This window comes from Rana temporaria, chromosome 5 (assembly GCF_905171775.1).
Source record: "Rana temporaria chromosome 5, aRanTem1.1, whole genome shotgun sequence".
NCBI lineage: Eukaryota > Metazoa > Chordata > Amphibia > Anura > Ranidae > Rana > Rana temporaria.
The window spans coordinates 42,301,316-42,321,828 of NC_053493.1; the positions used below are offsets into that span (position 1 = coordinate 42,301,316).

The 20,513-nt window shown below is 44.3% G+C and overlaps 1 protein-coding gene across 1 annotated transcript in view; it reads right to left on the minus strand.

Annotated features, from left to right (window-relative positions):
* Window positions 1-20,513, minus strand: part of CUBN (cubilin) — a 365,663-nt gene that overhangs the window by 146,650 nt on the left and 198,500 nt on the right. Inside the window, exons 31-32 of the mRNA XM_040352464.1 lie at window positions 19,574-19,755; window positions 4,329-4,485 (exon numbers count right to left, since the gene is read on the minus strand). Of these exons, the coding sequence (XP_040208398.1) occupies window positions 4,329-4,485; window positions 19,574-19,755 (339 nt within the window). The remainder of the gene's footprint in view (window positions 1-4,328; window positions 4,486-19,573; window positions 19,756-20,513) is intronic.

The window sequence follows — 20,513 nt, forward strand, 5'->3', positions numbered from 1 at the left end:
GGAAACCTGTATGAAGCAATGTCCACAATGCTTGACCGCAGTTGGCCTCATGCACACAGGTCTGTCTTTCTTTCTTTCTTTCTTTCTTTCTTTCTTTCTTTCTTTCTTTCTTTCTTTCTTTCTTTCTTTCTTTCTTTCTCTCTCCCTCTCCCTCTTTCTTTTTTTCTCTCTCCCTCTTTCTCTCTCTCCCTCTGCCTCTTTCTTTCTTTCTCTCTCCCTCTTTCTCTCTCTCCCTCTGCCTCTTTCTTTCTTTCTCTCTCCCTCTTTCTCTCTCTCCCTCTTTCTCTCTCTCCCTCTGCCTCTTTCTTTCTTTCTCTCTCCCTCTTTCTCTCTCTCCCTCTGCCTCTTTCTTTCTTTCTCTCTCCCTCTTTCTTTCTCTCTCCCTCTTTCTCTCTCTCCCTCTTTCTCTCTCTCCCTCTGCCTCTTTCTTTCTTTCTCTCTCCCTCTTTCTCTCTCTCCCTCTGCCTCTTTCTTTCTTTCTCTCTCCCTCTTTCTCTCTCTCCCTCTTTCTTTTTTTCTCCCTCTATCCCTTATTCATTTCAGACTCGCCCATGTAAACCACGCCCACTATTTCACATAAACCATGCCCATTTTTTGCCACAGTAGAGGGCCCCTTAGCAGAATTTTGCTTAGGGTCCCAGGGAGGTCAGGATCGGCACTGACTATACCCAAATATCTTATAGAAGAAACAACCTTAAGATGAGAAACTGTAGATGGCAATAAATCTGGAAGGGGATCCAGAGGCATTAGCATGGATTTCTCCCAATTTATGCCTAACCCGGAAAACCTGCCAAACTCCTTAACCATACTACGACGTACTGCGCATGCTCCATTTTGAAATTCCCAACGTGCTTTGCGCGAAGTGACATAATTTTTTTGAACGGCGACGTGCATAACGTACTTTCGTATTCCCGGACGTCTTACGCAAGAAATTTTTTTTTGAAATTCGACGCGGGAACGACGGCCATACTTTAACATGGCTCGTCTAAAGTTAAGCCATAAAAAAGCATGCTTAACTTTGCGACGGGAAAAAATTACTAGCGACGACGTAACGAACGCGAAAACCTCCGTGGATCGCCGTAAAAAAAGCTCATTTGCATACCCGACGTTGGAAAACGACGCAAACTCCACCCAGCGGCGGCCGAAGTATTGCAGCCTAAGATCCGAAGCCGTAAGCCTGTCGGATCTTAGCCAAAAGCCGTCGTATCTTGTTTGTGAATCACAAACGCGGCAAATTTGAAAATACGCCGGAGTATCTACATATCTCTTCTGTGAATCTGGCCCTATAAATTTTGCGCAAACCAATCGATAAACGCTTATTGCGATTTTTTTTACCAAAAATAGGTAGAAAAATACGTATCGGCCTAAACTGAGGAAAAAAATTGTTTTTTCATATATTTTGGGGGGATATTTATTATAGCAAAAAGGAAAAAATATTTTTTTTTTTCAAAATTGACGCTCTATTTTTGTTTATAGCGCAAAAAAGGTGATCAAATACCATCAAAAGAAAGCTCTATTTGTGGTAAAAAAAGGATGCCAATTTTGTTTTGGAGCCACGTCGCACGACCGCGCAATTGTCAGTTAAAGCGTGACGCAGTGCCGAATCGCAAAAACTGGCCGGGTCCTTTACCTGCATTTTGGTCCAGGTCTTAAGTGGTTAATATATTTCATTACCGCTGGCAGGGATAAGCAGGTATTGGTCAAGAAAAAAATAAGTTCATCTGCATATAATGATATATTTTCCTCCATATCTCCCGTAATCAAACCGGTAACATTGGAAGAGGCCTGCATAAGACATGCCAAGGGCTCTATAGCCAGGGCAAAAAGCAGGGGGGACAGTGGGCACCCCTGCCTAGTGCCCCGGAAGAGTCTAAAACTGGGAGATTGAAGGCCATTGACCCTAACCGATGCCACCGGAGCGGAGTATAACAGACACACCCACTGGCAGAAGCCAGAGCCAAGCCCAAATTTTTCGAGGATGGCCCATAGGGTATGACCATTCTACTCTATCGAAGGCCTCGATTGCGTCTAATGCCAAAATGGCATGATTTGCATATTTAAATATGCGTGTCTGATATTGAATGCGATTGACTTATTGGGCATGAATCCTACCTGATCTGAATAGATAATATGTTTAACCACTTGCCGCCCGCCAATGACAGATTGACGTCGGCAAAGTGGTTGTAGAATCCTGACCGGACGTCATATGACGTCCTCAGGATTCTGAGCCGCTGCGCGCCCCCAGGGGCGCGCATCGCGGCGATCGTTGTTGCGGGGTGTCAGTCTGACACCCCGCAACACCGATCTCGGTAAAGAGTCTCTCACGGAGACTCTTTACCACGTGATCAGCCGTGTCCAACCACGACTGATCACGATGTAAACAGGAAGAGCCGTCGATGGCTCTTCCTCACTCGCGTCTGACAGACGCGAGTAGAGGAGAGCCGATCGGCGGCTCTCCTGACAGGGGGGGTTCGCGCTGATTGTTTATCAGCGCAGCCCCCCCTCGGATCGCCACATGGACCACCAGGGATGCCCACCAGGGAAGGGCAAAACCCCAAAAAGTCAAAAAAATAAGTTAAAAAAAAAAAAAAAAGTCTGAAAAAAAAAAAAAAATGGGAAAAAAAAAAGATGCAAGAAAAAAAAATGCCAATCAGTGCCCACAAATTGGCACTGACTGGCAACAAGTAAATCAGTGCCGCCCCACAGTGTCCATCAGTGCCGCCCCACAGTGTCCATCAGTGCCACCCCACAGTGCCCATCAGTGCCACCCCACAGTGCCCATCTGTGCCACCCCACAGTGCCCATCTGTGCCGCCCATGAGTGCCCATCTGTGCCGCCTATGAGTGCCCAGTGCCGCCCATGAGTGCCCATCAGTGCCGCCCATGAGTGCACATCAGTGCCGCCCATGAGTGCCCATCAGTGCCGCCTATGTGTGCCCATGAGTGCCGCCTATGTGTGCCCATCAGTGCGGCATGCCAGCGCCGCCAATCAGTGCCACCTCATCTGTGCCCGTCAGTACTACCTCGTCGATGTCCATCAGTGCCATCTCATCTGTGCCCATCAGTGCCACCATATCAGTGCCCGTAATTGAAAGAGAAAACTTACTTATTTACAAAAAAATTACAGAAAAAAATAAAAACTTTTTTTAGTTGTTGCGCAAAAAAAAAAAATCGCAGAGGTGATCAAATACCACCAAAAGAAAGCTCTATTTGTGGGTAAAAAAGGACGCCAATTTTGTTTGGGTACAGTGTAGCATGACCGCGCAATTGCCATTCAAAGTGCGACAGTGCTGAAAGCTGAAAATTGGCTTGGGCGGGAAGGTGTATACGTGCCCTGTATGGAAGTGGTTAATAACCTTATTTAATCTAGTAGCAAGAATCTTATCAAGAATTTTAACATCTGTGGATAGTAGAGAGATTGGTCTGTAAGATTCAGGCCGGAGCAAGTTTTTATCCTTAGGTATGACTACTATTACAGATTGACCCATAGTGTCTGGAAGCCGGCCCAGATGAAAAGCCTCATTTAACCACTTCACATCCCGCCCATAGTCATATGACGTCCACAGATGGGATCTCCCATCCAGGTCCTGTCAGAGGTGAGGAGACCGATGTGTGTTCCCAGTACAGAGGAACACAGATCGGTCTCCTCCCCTTGTGAGTACCCCTCCCCCTACAGTTAGAATCACTCACTAGGGAACATATTTAACCACTTCAGCGCCCCCTAGTGTTAACCCCTTCCCTGCCAGTCACATTTACACAGTAATCAGTGCAGTTTTATAGCACTAATCGCTGTATAAATGTGAATGGTCCCAAAAATGTGTCAAAAGTGTCCGTTGCAATGTCACGGTCACAATAAAAATTGCAGATCGCCACCATTACTAGTAAAAAAAAAAAAATGCAATAAAACTATACCCTATTTTGTAGATGCAATTACTTTTGCGCAAACCAATCAATATATGCTTATTACGATTTTATTTTTGCCAAAAATATGTATAAGAATACATATCGTCATACATATTAAATCAAAAAGTAATAAATATTGTGTTTTTTCAAAATTGTCGCTCTTCTTTTGTTTATAGTGCAAAAAATAAAAACCGCAGAGGTGATCAAATACCACCAAAAGAAAGCTCTATTTGTGGGAAAAAAAAGGACGTTAATTTTGTTTGGCTACAACGTTGCACGACCGCGCAGTTGTCAGTTAAAGCGACGCAGTGCCGAATCGCAAAAAGTGCTCTGGTCAGGAAGGGGGTAAATTTTTCCGGGACTGAAGTGGTTAATGTACTGTGTTTTAGTAAATCTCCACCACTGAGTATATAAAAAAAAACGTACCTTCACTAAATCGCGCACTAAATCCTCTGTGGTGGTTACTATAGTCAGACCTGAGGAGGACAAACATGGTGTTCTGAGAAGAGGTAACTGGACTGGGAATTTGAAAACCACACAAAGCTTTCAGAACCGGCGCATCACTGGATTCACCATCATACACCTATAAGACAAAATAATAAAATGCAACGTAAATTTTAAGAGTTTTAGAAATTAGATTGATGAGAGGTTAAAGCCTCTGTTGGGTTTTTTTTCAGTGTGCGAGTGTCCATTAGGACAATGTGATGGTCACATTCGCCATAAGCAGAAATGCGGTGGGAAATTGTTGGCATTGAATGCATTGCTATGAACCTGCATTATTTCCTTTCCACATTGCTTTTTACATGTTGTAATCACTTTTTATTGAATCTTTTTACATCTGTCATTTGATGTATGAAATTTTTTTATTTTAATAAACCCCCCTTTGTTGACCTGCACCATATGGAGCTATTTCTGCATTTTATCTATTTTTAGGGCCACTGATGAGAATACCCACCATCACCACCACTTCTTGGATTGATCCTATTCCTGGCCTGCAATCGCTGTTCTTCCATATGGTTTGGAGTCCAAAAAAATCCATAATCCGGTCCAACTTGGCCTCTCCATCCACATAGTCCTGGAGCTTAATGAACCAAGGGTTCAGAGCCTGTTTGACCCACTGCCGTATGGTATGTGTGTACACCAAATTTGGTAAGAGTGCCCAAATATTTTCTTCTTGGAAGTCTTTGAAGTAACTACGGGTATCCGAATAGTTCATTTTGATTACATACTCCAAATTACATCTTGAAGTGGATTTCTCTCTTTGGACTTTGGTGCTTATTGCTTGTGGATTAATACCACTTCCTTTTGCTTTGAGTGGACTTATATTCACTTATGTTTATGTGTTTGTGTGGATTCACATTCACTTATCCTAACTTGTTAATTTTCTTTTTGTCCTTGTTAGATTTTAAATTCATTAATGTTTTTATAAATTAAAGGTTTCTGAGGCATTGGTTTGGACATGGTGGTTTGAAGGTTTGTTAAAGACAAACAAAGGTCAGTGTAGGACGACAGAACAACTGGTATAGGTTAGGCCACATCTATTCTTGAAAGTCTACGTCAAGAAAGAGGTTGGAGCTGTTACTTAAAAATACCTAAGTGGGTGTGAACGATCATCGCAACCTTCTTTGGAAAGCTAGATTTGTGCTTAGTTAGCTGTTAAATCAGTATATAAGAACCTGTGTTGAGCATAGTGGGTAGGAAAATCCAGGGTCACCTGGCCCGACAGAAGCCTCAGGGTCATCGGACTCTGCAGGAGAGATGGGGGGAGGGAGGAACCTCTCCCAAGAAAGATCAAATCATCTTAACATCTATTTCCTCCTTCTGTAACTTTCTGTGATGCCTACCTGCCATGATGTTTGACCAAGCTGTAACAACGTAAGCATTGTTTGCTGTCATATCGTTGGAAGAATAAAACATCGTATAATGAAGGAATTTATGTCTGAATATTTTGGAAGCAACGCCTGGAGAGGAAGAGGTTTTGACACATCGCATGACACGTGTTAGAGGCATATGTCCACTCTGTCCTCTGTCTTACTCTGTTCTATCTCTGTCACCTCTTCCCCCTGCCATTCTAACAGTCCTAGAGGTTTATTACCATTCTTTGTATGTTTATATTTTCAGTTTGGCAATCATTTTTGTGCATTTTCTAACGCACAATTATCATAATTTATGTAGTTTCACATTTCAGTGCTACACTATATTGTCGAAGGCATTGACAGTTCCTTTTATGTTCCCTAAAATTGCTTGTGTGATGTATGGGAAACACAGGAGAGAGACGGAACCCCCCCTGGATCAATTGCTTACTCTGAGGCCTCGTACACACGACCGAGAAACTCGACAGAATCCATCAAGAAACTTGGCGGGAGAGCTTTTTTGCCGAGGAAAACGGTTGTGTGTACGTTTTTCATCGAGGAAACTGTTGAGGAACTCGACAAGGAAAAAAGAGAGCAAGTTCTCTTTTTCCTCGATGGGAGTCTCAATTTCCTCGTCGTGTTCCTCGTCGGGCTGGTTTTCAACGAGAAACTCGAGCGTGTGCATGCTAAGAAACCTGTGCTTGCTCAGATTAAAGTATGAGACGGGAGTAAAAGTAGCATGAAAATCAGGGCAAAATCGTGGGTGCGCGGTATACGCCGATACCCGCTTTCCCGCGCTGAATTTGAATACTGCGCCGGCATATACCGACGCAGTACACTCGTGTATCTTCGGGCAGTTTCAGCGCCTCTCACGCTGACGTCCTGGACGTACAGGACGTCACCACGAGAGTAGCCGAGCCTGCCCGAAGATACACGAGTGTACTGCGCTCGGCATATGTCGGCGCAGTATTCAAACTCGGCGCGGGAAATGAGCGGGGAGGACGCGAGGACGCCGCAGAAGGACGCCGGACCCGACAAAGAGGACACCTGAAGCCGCCGGAGACGGACGCCGGACCCGACGAGGCCGCCGATGGACGCCGCGGAAGGCACCAAAACTGTAAGTACAAAAAATATTTTTTTCACAGGAATCCGGGTCAAGTTTAGGGGTGCGCGCTATACGCGGGAGCGCGCTATACCCCGGTAAATACGGTAATAAATTTTTCAAGCTGTAACAGACTGTAAAGTGCAAATCGTCTCTTACCAAACTTTTACTTAACACACAAACACATGAGATTAGCAAAAGCAGCCCCAAGAGTTGTGCCAGTGGAATCGAACTTCCCCTGACGTTGTATCTGTTGTACGTCACCGCGTTTGAGAACGAGGAGATTTTGTCTTGACCGTGTGTACGCAAGGCAAGCTTGTCGAGTTCCTCGACAAGCCTAACAAGGAACTCGTCGAGGAAAATGATGTGTCTCGCCCGACGAGTTCCTTGGTCGTGTGTACGAAGCCTTAGTTGCAATGGTTACGGCATCTTTCTACACCAATAAAAACATCTCTAAAATGGGCCCATGTGGTCACACTCTCAGTGAAAATTCAACCTAAGGAAAACTGTTTCCTATCAGTAAAACACGGATAAAGAAAATCTATGAAGCCTAACTTGGGGAAAACTTACAGCTGAAATCTAACTAGTTGCTAGAGGAATCATAGACACGTTCCGCTATCTATGTAGTTATACACAATACTCCAAGGATGATGTAATGTTGGGGGTATCTCTGAATTACCCGAATATCCTCATATAGTGTTTGTATCTGTAAGCAACAAGATTCATGAGAACACATCAGCCATATAATTCCCATGCTTTACTAGCTTGATTCATGGAGTCAGTGATAAATAATGCTGTCACTTCTAAAACTTGTGATCAAATGGTGGTTTACTTCCTAGGGATAAATACATAAGAACAACAGAGATCACATGTACTGCAATATATAGATGTCCAGCTAAATCCATATTTCTATCTATCTATCTGCTGTTCATACACTCAAAGAATTTTGTTCGAAATTTTTCATTTTTGGATCATTCGTTTGACTTTCAGTATAGAGACGAGAAAATTTGAAAGAGCAAGATGGAATTTTTTTAAATAAAAAAATAAATACCATATATACTTGAGTATATGCCGAGTTTTTCAGCCCTTTTTTTAGGGCTCAAAAAAATACCCCCCTCGGCTTATACTCGAGTCAGTGTACCTGCATTCTTGACAGGCGTCCATTTTTTTTAAAGTCACGGCTTCTCCTGCCGTTCCGTTCCATGATAGGCATTTTTCACTGTGTTCCGCCTATCACGGAGGTTCTCTCATCCTCGGACAGTTTCCCAGCAGACAGATGTTCAGCGTTCTGCCAATCACGGACGTCCTCTTGATGAAAGAATGTCTGTGATTGGCTGAACACTGAACGCAGTGTCTGCTGGGAAACTGTCCGAGAATGAAAGGACCTCTGTGATAGGCGGAAGACAGTGTCAAATGCCTATCACGGAACGGAATGCCAGGAGGAAGCTGCGACTATTAAAAAATGGACGCCTGTCAATAATTCAGGTTCTCGGGCACAGTGAGGTATGGCACAGTGAGACTGCAATGGGCACAGTGAGGTATGGCACAGTGAGACTGCAATGGGCGCAGTGAGGTATGGCACAGTGAGACTGCAATGGGCACAGTGAGGTATGGCACAGTGAGACTGCAATGGGCACAGTGAGGTATGGCACAGTAAGACTGCAATGGGCGCAGTGAGGTATGGCACAGTGAGACTGAAATTGGCACAGTGAGGTTGCAATGGACACAGTGAGGCGTGCAAATGGGCATTGTTGACCCTCTTTTCCGCTTACAGTATCTGCTGCATTCTCACCCTAGGCTAATACTTGAGTCAATATGTTTTCCCAGTTTTTTGTGGTAAAATTAGGTCCTTGGCTTATACTCGGGTCGGCTTATACTCGAGTATATACGGTATATCACTTATTCCATAATTGTAAAGAATAAAAAAATCGTATAAGAAACATTCCACAGAACAATATTGTATCAATAAATGACCTTCACCCACTCCTAAATGTACTCAGCGTTGGCTGTGAACTTGTTCTGCATACAGACGGCAAAACATTGTTCAGCTCTTTAGTACCACCCTTTGGGCAACTTCTGTTAATGTTGTCTTATGGTTAGCACTGGCTCAGAGCATGCATGTTTGTATTTTGGATCTTTTTCCGTTGGACTTGTGTACACACGATCGGATAATCCGACATCACACATTTGTTGTCGGAAAATTCTAAAGCATGCTATTCCACATTTGCTGTCGGAAATTCCGACAACAATTGTCCGATGGAGCGTACAAACGGTCGGATTTTCCGACAAAACACTTCCATCACACAATTGTTTTCGGAAAATCCGATCGTGTGTACGAGGCTTTACAGCGACAGGATTGCTAAAACGGGAGAACACTCACTAGCTTGTATAAATTGCTAATTCAATTTCTGTACAACTTCCTTTAGAATTACCAAAACTATGTACCGTAATATGAAAACAAACCCAAAACTACTTTGAATTTGTATCCAATCAGGCAAGACCATATACTGCATAGAAGATTGTAAAATGTATGGTTACCTTACCAAGAGATGCAATGTAATAATTCTAGAGAATGCTAGCGTGAATAAGCAAATAAATGTTACCAATGGTTCCATGTATTTGCTAATTTTCTCTTGTGTTCTTGTGCTCCAGAATTGTTACATTGTATCTCTTATTACAAAGACAAGGACATACATACTGTATAATGTCTTATGCTCTTCCGCTCCATCTAGTGGGCATAATATGTTATTTTCCTACTGCCCATAAAAGTATAACTATTCAGCCTTAGCCTAAAGAAAATGGGCCAGATTCTCAAAGGACTTACGACGGCGTATCTCCACGTACGCCGTCGTAAGTCCAAATGAGCGCCATCGTATCTATGAGCCTGATTCTTAGAATCAGTTACGCTAGAATTCGGCCAAGATACGAGCGACGTAAGTCTCCTACGCCATCGTATCTTGGGGTGCATATTTACGCTAGCTGCTAGGGGCGCTTCCATAGATTTACGCGTCGAATGTGTAAATTAGCTAGATACGCCGATTCACGAACGTATTTGCGCCCGCTACGCTGTTTACGTAGGGCTAACGTCCGGCGGAAAGTTACCCCTGCTATATGAGGCTCAGGTAATGCAAAGTATGGACGTCGGAACAAGCGTATCTTTTTACGTCGTTTACGTAAGTCGTACGCGAATAGGGCTGTGCGTAAGTTACGTTCACGTAGTAGGCAGTGTTCGAAGTATCTTAGGCATTCTATCCGACGCATGCGCACTGGGATACGTCCACGGACGGTGCATGCGCCGTTCGTTCAAAACGTCATATACGTGGGGTCATGGTTTATTTACATAAAATACGCCCACCTCTTCACAATTTGAATTAGGCGGGCTTACACCGGCCCATTAACGCTACGCCACCGTAACTTAGGACGCAGTGCTTTGTGAATACAGCACTTGCCTCTCTAACTTACGGCGGCGTAGCGTATATGAGATACGCTACGCCTGCCTAACGTTAGGCAGGTCTTACTGAATCTGGCTACGTGTTTTTCATAGAATAAATGTACATAAAGATTTGCTGGAAGAATGGCTATGCAAATATACCCCATGATGTAGGGAAAAAATGCTATGCTGTTTATGTTGTTATTATTGCTAAAAATACTGAATAATAAAGGAAATAAAAATGTTACAATATAAATGATAATGAGTCATGTTGTTCATGTGTTTTTTTGTGTATGGTGGCCATATGATCTATTATTCATAGAGGGATTTAGGAGGGGAGAGGGTCCCGCAGGAAATCTCGGTTCCCTTAAAACAAACAAAGATAAGCAACAGGCTGAAAATCTCCCACAATAAAGAAAGCGGAACACAGATTTCCCTGACCATCCATACTGTCTATATAACATCTGGAATACATTGATAATATGTGACAACCACATTCACAGAGACTACAGATGAGACAACTCCTGACATAGACACACAACAGGAAGCTGTTGTGATAGGACAAATATATGATTTTAATAGAACACATTATTTCCATCATTTTAGCTTGTTATGATATCTGTACAATGGTGCTTTATAATGCTAACTCTTGGTTTTAGTAAATCAACTTCAAAGTGTCTAAACCGCTGAAGGTTCAATCACACCTACACTATATTACCAAAAGTATTGGGACACCTGCCTTTACACAGACATGAACTTTAATGGCATCCCGCGTCCGCGTACACAGGATCATTTTTCAGCATGAAAAAAAACTATGGGCTAGACTCATATAGAATGGTCCATCTGTCCGCCCGGCGTAATTTAGGGCGCAAGTTCTGTATTCAGAAACAACTTGCGCCCTTAGTTACGGCGGCGTAACGTATCTGTGTCGGCGTAAGCCCGCCTAATTCAAATGTGGATGATGTGGGCGTGTTTTATGTATATTAACTGTGACCCCACGTATTTGATGTTTTTTTACGAGGGAGGGAATGGGAAGGGGAAGTGAAAAGGGAATGAGGAGTGAAGGGATCGTGGGTGAACTAAACAGTGAGAGAAAAAAAGGGGGCATCTGATGATACTACAATGAACAATACAGATGAAATTGAACAAACACCTATAATCCTGTAAAGATTTAACAGTGAAAATACATAGTATGTGGATGTTTTATTCTACTTCACTACCTTAATGTGAGTTTTTTGTCTGTTTTTTATTAAATGTATCCATTATATGGAGTCACGCTATGGTCTCTTTCTCGCTCTTCTTAATGCTCCCATGATACATTGAGACTTGCCATTTGGACGTATGAGGATCAGATTACACTCTCACCTGTATAGCTGACACTATACGGGGATACGAGTTTGGAACTCATGGATTTATGCCCGCTGTCCTTTCATTCATGTGAGTGTATTTTCTCATATGTTTACCTGTTTGTGGTACCCTCACAGTGTCACGCTATATGCATTGCATATATCTTTTCTTTTCCATGACACATATTGGCCGCTGAGAGCTGTCTTAAGAGTCAGGAGGAGGTGTTTTTTCAGCCCACTCATCCATCTGCGATCAGTATCTCTGTTAGCTGTTTTGACAAACAGCCGTGAGGTGAGCTGCTAGCACACTCAGAGGTGTCATCACTGAAAATTTCATTTTTGCACGTTGCATTTTGGGTGGAGGTGTTTCATCTAGACACTGTTCTGTGGAGGAATTAATGGACTGCTAGATCTGATCCTTATTTATGGACAGGACTTTATCACATGTGTGATTTTTGATAGTTTTGCACCTTTTTTCCACTTATTTTATGCTAGTTTTGGTGTTTGTATATGTAGTAGCCATTTTACTATGTATTTTCACTGTTAAATCTTTACAGGATTATAGGTGTTTGTTCACTTTCATCTGTATTGTTCATTTTAGTATCATCAGATGCCCCCTTTTTTTCTTTCACTGTTTAGTTCACTCACGATCCCTTCACTCCTCATTCCCTTTTCACTTCCCCTTCCCATTCCCTCCCTCACAGCGCAGCTACCATACTTTACATTTGGTGAGTATAGGGGTAATTTGTTTTGGACCCTCTTGACTAATTGTCACGATACCAGCTGTGTTGATACTCATTTGGTTCATTATGCCCCCTACAGATGTACTACACACGCATCTACTCCTGATGAAGCGAGCATGGTCTTGTGAAAAGCGTTGGGCTACTTTTAATGCCTGTGTACTTTGCAATTTACATTTTATACCATGATACGTGTAATGACATTGTTTACTGTATGTATCATTTCAGTGGCTTGGCTATGATTCTTGTTTATGTTTGACCTCACAAATGCGCTTCTGGATGAATGGTCAAACATTCCCATAGACACACTCCTAAACCTTGTGGACAGCCTTCCCAGAAGAGTTGAAGCTATTATAGCTGCAAAGGGTGGGCCAACTCAATATTGAACCCTACAAACTAAGACTGGGATACCATTAAAGTTCATGTGCGTGTAACAAAAAACAGAAAATCGCCCCGGGACTTTAAATGAGGTTAATGCGGTTAGCCAACAATTGACAGAATAAATGCAGTCTCAAATTTTGCTAATTGTTTTTAACCCTTTTTCGGCTGCTAGTGGGGGTTAAAAGCGCCCCGCTATCGGCCGAATACCTCCACAAAAATGATGGTAAATCGCAGCTAAAAATAGCAGCACTTTACCGCCGACGTCGCTCGCGCCCCAGTGTGAAAGTGGCCTAAGAATGAGAGGCTTCTGTGATCTGAGAGCATGTCACAGCTGTATGGAATTTACTACTCATCCAAACTGTGAAGCATGGTGGGTAGAATATAATGGTGTGAGGTGTGATTGTCTGCTTGAGAGCCTCATAGATTTCCAGTCACTAATTCCAGTATCATAATGATACATTTAAATATTAGATGAAGCTTTCATGGTATACTGGGTAATGCATTTTTTTTTACAGATTTATCAATAATAAGATACCATGGGATCCTGGAAACATTTTGCCATAGTGTTCTTACATCCTTAGGGCAGCCCCCAAATGTTTTGGTTATTTATGGTTGACATACGCCCTATATTGAGATTTCCATGCTCCGGACACACATTTACTTCTTGCAGAAGAAGAGACCTCTATGGGTAAAAATTTTGACATACTGTACACAGCATAGCACATTCTTTGTGACCCGCACATAATAATATGCCCCTTCTTATGCAAGACAATACTATATTGAATTCTGACAAGCCACAGCACATTCTCTATTCTCTCTGCGTGTCTTCAAGCCGCTGAATGACTGGGACTCTTCAAAGGAGCCATTGTCCAGACCTTTTTAATGGTGTCCCATATCAAAGATTTGGTTATTAATGAAATTTCAGTCTGGCATGTCTTTTTTATTCACGCCTCCTAATTCGAACACAAGCAGAGGGAAACACTCAATATTGTTTAGAGATTTGTGTGCTTGACAGGAAAGGTCACAAAATGTCAGTTCTCTTTATTATTCTGCTGGTTAGCCAGCTAGGACTGGATGTTCCTTGTCTTGGTAGAGCAGTAGCCAAAATGGTCAAAGCCTTAAAGTGGAGCCCCAGGCAAAAAGTTTATATATACTCACAATACATGAATATTTATTGCTTCATCTGCCTATAGGAAGGGTATACAGCTAGAGGTCAAAGTTGAGATTTATCCTAACTTTGGGAAGATTTAAGCTTGCCATACATGGATCGAAATTCGACCAGTTCAGCAGGGACCAGACAAGTTTTTTTGGAAGCTTTATGAAACACAAGAAAACACTCCAGTGTACAGAGATTAAGTAGCAGTCCACAGATCAAATATCACATAGATTTGGATAGGCGCAGCGTATCAGAGATACGCTACGCCGCCGTATCTTACCTGGCTTTAAGTCGAATCCAGGAAGATTTTGCGCCGTAAGTTACGGCGGCGACGTCATTTTTTTAACTTAGATGTGACTTACGTCCATCCCTATTCACGGACGACTTACGCAAAAACAAAAAAAAATTCAAATTTCGACGCCGCAAAATAGCAGCTTTAACTATACGTCGGAAAAAGCCAACTAAAGACGACGTAAGAGAATGCGACGGCTGCGCGTACGTTCGTGGATCGTCGGAAAAAGCTCATTTGCATACCCGACGCGGAAAACGATGCAAACTCCACCCAGCGGGCGCCGAAGTATTGCACCTACGATCCGAAGGCGTACGAAGCCGAACGCCTGTCGGATCGAACCCAGAAGCCGTCGTATCTTGGTTTGAGGATTCAAACTAAAGATACAACGCAGGAAATTTGAAAGTAAGCCAGCAAATCAGTAGATACGCCGGCGTACTCGCTATGTGGATCGGGCCCATTGTCACCCCCCCATGCTCAGTTAAAACCCAACCATAAACAACAATCATATTCCTGAATATTATAGTAGAGTTACACATCTGGCCATTGTAATAGTCTAAACTGTATGAGTTCTCTAGGACTCAGACCTGGCGTGTCAAGCCACAGTGCCCACAGTTTCTCAACTAGCCCAAACAGTCCCTGTGTTGATATACTGCGTGTAGTGTTTAAGAAGGAGAGTATCTTCCATGTAAATCATCCAAGACATAAAGAGGAAGTAAACCCAGGGCGATTTTTCTTATTTTTCCAATTTCTAAATACTATAGCCAATTACACATGTTAAGATATTAAAATCAGCATAAAAGGAGGTCGGGAAATACCTTATTTTTCGTCTTTATTAGATCTCCATTTCCGGGTATTGGGCGTGCCATTACTTATCTTTTCATGGCGTCACTTCCGCCCTTACTGTATTTGCCTTTGGAAATCTCACGCATGCGTTGTAGCACTGAAACTAAGCCTCTATCTCAATGCTGCTCTAAATCACTCCCCTGTATGACGTCTTATTCTGTCACAAGGGGGAGAAGCAGCATCGCGAGACTTCCCTCTGTGTCGTTCAGAGAGGAAGTTTGTCAATCCTAATGTCCCAACATGCAGGGGAGATGGAAACGGCACACATAGTGTGCCGTTAATGAAAATACCTACTGCGCAATCGCAACTTAAAGCGGGGGTTCACCCTTAGAGGGCACTTTTTAGCCTTAGATTCCTGCTCGTTTTGTCTAGGGGAATCGGCTATTTTTTTTAAAATATGATCCGTACTTACCCGTTTACGAGATGCATCCTCTCCGTCGCTTCCGGGTATGGGCTGCGGGAATGGGCGTTCCTTCTTGATTGACAGTCTTCCGAGAGGCTTCCGACGGTCGCATCCATCGCGTCACGATTTTCCGAAAGAAGCCGAACGTCGGTGCGCAGGCGCAGTATAGAGCCGCACCGACGTTCGGCTTCTTTCGGAAAATCGTGACGCGATGGATGCGACCGTCGGAAGCCTCTCGGAAGACTGTCAATCAAGAAGGAACGCCCGCTCCCGAAGAACCATACCCGGAAGCGACGGAAGAAGATGCATCTCGAAAACGGGTAAGTACGGATCATATTTTAATACAAATAGCCGATTCCCCTAGACCGAACGAGCAGGAATCTAAGGGGAAAAGGGAAAATTTTTTATAAATGGGTGAACTCCCGCTTTAAGTCACTTTTTATTGCATGGCGATTTCTATGGAAATTAAAACAGTGAGTACATTTTCTCAGGCAGCGATCAGATGTCTGTGCTATGTAGATTACTAAGATATAAAGTTGTATTGGAGGGTTTACAGCCACGTTAAGGGAGAGTGGTTCGTAGGATTTCCATAACATCAGTATTAATTTGCGGGCCTGAAATAAGGCTCTTGTAAAGACCACTCTTGTCATTTCCTCTGGGATCTCATCCCCTAGAATGCCTAACAAACAGCATTTTGGGTCAAGAGTTACTTTAGTCTGGAAGACTCTGTTAAGGGTGGACAACACCCCAGCCCAATACCATTATAACTTCGGACAACACCAGAGAAGATAAATGAGATCCTCTTGTGCTCTACCACATCTACAACATGGTGGGTCATTGAGCTTACCCATTTTATAAAGCGAGTTGAGTGCAATGCGCGCTCAATAAAATGACTGACCATGTATGGGCAGCGTGGTTTACAGAAGTTGATCTACAGATCGATTTCTGTACACCCCCCTGTCGGATTTTAGCCGCTCAGTCAGCTATAGCCAGAAGCACTGACCAGTTTCTTCTAATGGCTAATGATACCCGCAAATTCTCCTCACTGTCAGAATACAATAGTGCAGTGGGGATGATTCCCCCATCCACATTAAGTGTGTGGATGGGGGAATCGCAATTTTTTTAAATTTAGTTAAACAAAATAATGAATCTTCTAAAGCCAGCCTTAAGCCTCGTACATACGATCAGTCCATCCGATGAGAACGGACCGATGGACCATTTTCATTGGTTAATCGATGAAGCTGACTGATGGTCCGTCGCGCCTACACACCATCGGTTAAAAAAACTATCGTGTCAGAACGCGGTGACGTAAAACACAACTACGTGCTGAAAAAAAACGAAGTTCAATGCTTCCATGCATGCGTCGACTTGATTCTGAGCATGTGCGGGTTTTTAACCAATGCTTTTGCATACTAACGATCGGTTTTGACCTATCGGTTAGGCGTCCATCGGTTCAATTTTAACGCAAGTTCTCATTTTTTTGACCGAAGGTTAAAGAACCTATGGGGCCTACACACGATCGGTTTGGACTGATGAAAATGGTCCTTCAGACCGTTCTCCTCTGGCGATCCTAAAGTGTGTACGCAGCCTTACACTCTCTTTTCTCGTATCTGATGGACAGGAAGTGAGATCTCCTTGATGGAGACACCAAGGCCCATTACTGTGTGTTGACCAGAGTTTAGTTTTAAACCATATCTAAAACAAAAAACAGAAAATTCATATATTACAACTTACCAGTCCTTGGATGTGGTGGCTGCATTAGTTCCCCTTTTAGGATATTTTCACCTGGTGATCTTGTGAATAACACACTTCCTTTCTCATCAGGGTGACAACACTCCTATATAGGGTTGTCCCGATACCGATACTAGTATCGGTATCGGGACCGATTCCGAGTTTTTTCGGCGGTACTCAGACGCCGATACCCCGCCCGATACATAAATAGAATACTTGCCGCCGCCCGCCGCCGAACGCCGCCCGCCGCCACGAAACGCCGTAATCCGCCGCCATTAACCGCTTCCCCGCTGCCGCCGACTGTGTAATACGGGCGGGAACATTACAGCTTTGAATAGCTGTAATGATTCGCACCACGCATAGACACTTCCCCTCGCTCGGGTGAACTGTCCAATCCCGAGCGAGGGGGAGTGTCTATACGCAGCGCGGCGCCAATCATAACAGAGATTCAAAGTTGTAATGTTCCCGCCCGTATTACACAGTCGGCGGCAGCGGGGATGCAGGTAAGCGTGACATGGCTGGATGGGGGGAGACGCTGGATGGGGGGAGACGCTGGCTGGATGGGGGGACGCTGGCTGGATGGGGGGTGACGCTGGCTGCATGGGGGGACGCTGGCTGGATGGGGGGTGACGCTGGCTGCATGGGGGGACGCTGGCTGGATGGGGGGTGACGCTGGCTGTATGGGGGGTGACGCTGGCTGCATGGAGGGTGACGCTGGCTGCATGGAGGGTGACACTGGCTGCATGGAGGGTGACGCTGGCTGCATGGAGGGTGACGCTGGCTGCATGGAGGGTGACGCTGGCTGCATGGAGGGTGACAATGGCTGCATGGGGGGTGACAATGGCTGGGGGAATACATTGCTGGATGGGGGGTGACAATGGCTGGATGGGGGGTGACGCTGGCTGCATGGGGGGTGACGCTGGCTGCATGGGGGGTGACGCTGGCTGCATGGGGGGTGACACTGGCTGCATGGGGGGTGACAATGGCTGGGGGAATACATTGCTGGATGGGGGGTGACAATGGCTGGATGGGGGGTGACAATGGCTGCATGGGGGGTGACAATGGCTGGGGGAATACATTGCTGGATGGGGGGTGACAATGGCTGCATGGGGGGAGACAATGGCTGGTTGGGGGGTGATGCTGGCTGGTTGGGGGGTGACGCTGGCTGGATGGGGGGTGACGCTGGCTGGATGGGGGGTGACGCTGGCTGGATGGGGGGTGACGCTGGCTGGATGGGGGGTGACAATGGCTGCATGGGGGGTGACAATGGCTGCATGGGGGGTGACAATGGCTGGGGGAATACATTGCTGGATGGGGGGAGACAATGGCTGGATGGGGGGGATACATGGCTGCATGGGGGGAGACAATGGCTGCATGGGGGGTGACAATGGCTGGGGGAATACATTGCTGGATGGGGGGTGACAATGGCTGGATGGGGGGATACATTGCTGCATGGGGGGAGACAATGGCTGGATGGGGGGTGACGCTGGCTGGATGGGGGGTGACGCTGGCTGGATGGGGGGTGACGCTGGCTGGATGGGGGGTGACAATGGCTGGGGGAATACATTGCTGGATGGCGGGTGACAATGGCTGGATGGGGGGATACATGGCTGCATGGGGGGAGACAATGGCTGCATGGGGGGTGACAATGGCTGCATGGGGGGAGACAATGGCTGCATGGGGGGAGACAATGGCTGCATGGGGGGAGACAATGGCTGCATGGGGGGATACATGGCTGCATCTGTGGGGGGACATCGCTGCATTTGGGGACACATTTTAAAAAAAGTATCGGTATTCGGTATCGGCGACTACTTGAAAAAAAGTATCGGTACTTGTACTCAGTCCTAAAAAAGTGGTATCGGGACAACCCTACTCCTATACCATACTGTTTCTATAGAGGGAGCCATGATTGTCAGCCCGGGCTGCTCTCCTAAATCTGTACTACAAAATAGTCTTTCTTTCTTGATCTCATTTACATGGGGAGAGGGGGATGTGTAGTTTACAGAATGATAGCTTAGAAAGGAAGATAACATTGTTTGTGATTTCAGGGCAATTTAAAAAAAAGTTGCAAGGTCACTGTATTTCTGGAAAGATCAACAGGTCTTGCCCATACTTGCTGGAAAAGTTCTTAGCCTGCAAAATGAAAACGAATGCAGCCACCACATTTAAAGACTCATAAGCTGCATAATTTAGCATTTTTGTATTTGGGTTTAGATATCTTTTGAGATGAGAGGGGAATGGGAGATATGTAGATAGGGATTGAGTTACACATAATGATATGTTTTTATAGGGCAGAACAAATTATGATTTAGTTATATTAGATACAATTGTTTACAGTTACAACCAAAATTACACATAAAATAGAAATTTAAGACTTAATTCAGTGAAACTTACGGTGACATTGTCAAGGCTACACGAGTCATGGCTTTCTATTTCAAAGTCGGTAAAGTTGAGTAAGACTCGGTGTCCAGGGTCAACTCTTATCAGCCAGGAACATTCTGTGTGGTCGCCATAGGGTCTTGGGTAATTCGGAGAATGGATCTCCCCATTTGGGGCTTGGACTACTCCACCACAGCCTGCAAACAATTAAGGCAGTTTCTTTTTTAAAGCGGAGTTCCGGCCACAATTTCACTTTTTATATATAAATACCCCTGTAATACACAAGCTTAATGTATTCTAGTAAAGTTAGTCTGTAAACTAAGGTCCGTTTTGTTAGGTTGTTACAGCATTTAGACACTTTATAAAATAGAAATTGACTGGGGCCATCTTAAGTGTGGGCATCATGAAGTCAGACTGTATGACTTCCTGGATTTCAGCCTTGCAGATCTCGCACATGCTCAGTGTTGCACAAGCAGTGTAATAGGTTTCAGATCAGGTTTCAGCTCCTGTACTGTCCAAGTCACATGATTCTTCGAGACTGGGGAGTGCACAGACTCCTGGAAAGTTACACCCACTACATTCCCAGGAGTCTGTGCAGTGTAGGTTAGGAAGCTTAAGCACCTAGGTGCAGGAAGTGGGAAGATTAACTATTCTGCCTAGCAACAACACTTTGAAGGCATCTAAAAAAAAACATTTTTTTTCTTAAAGGACTAATGACATTTTTTTAAAACTACTGATGTAATGTTATATTTATGGGTGGAACTCCACTTTAAATCCATACTGTAAGCTTCATCAAGCACATTATATTGATTCTAGATGAATTTGGAAGAGATCACAACACTTTTGTTTTATGCTCTACTAGGTTGAGAAATAAATACAATCCATCCAGGTTAATGGTATACTGTACATTGCAGTCACTTTAGCAAACATTCTTGGAGATTCTTACCTTTCCCTG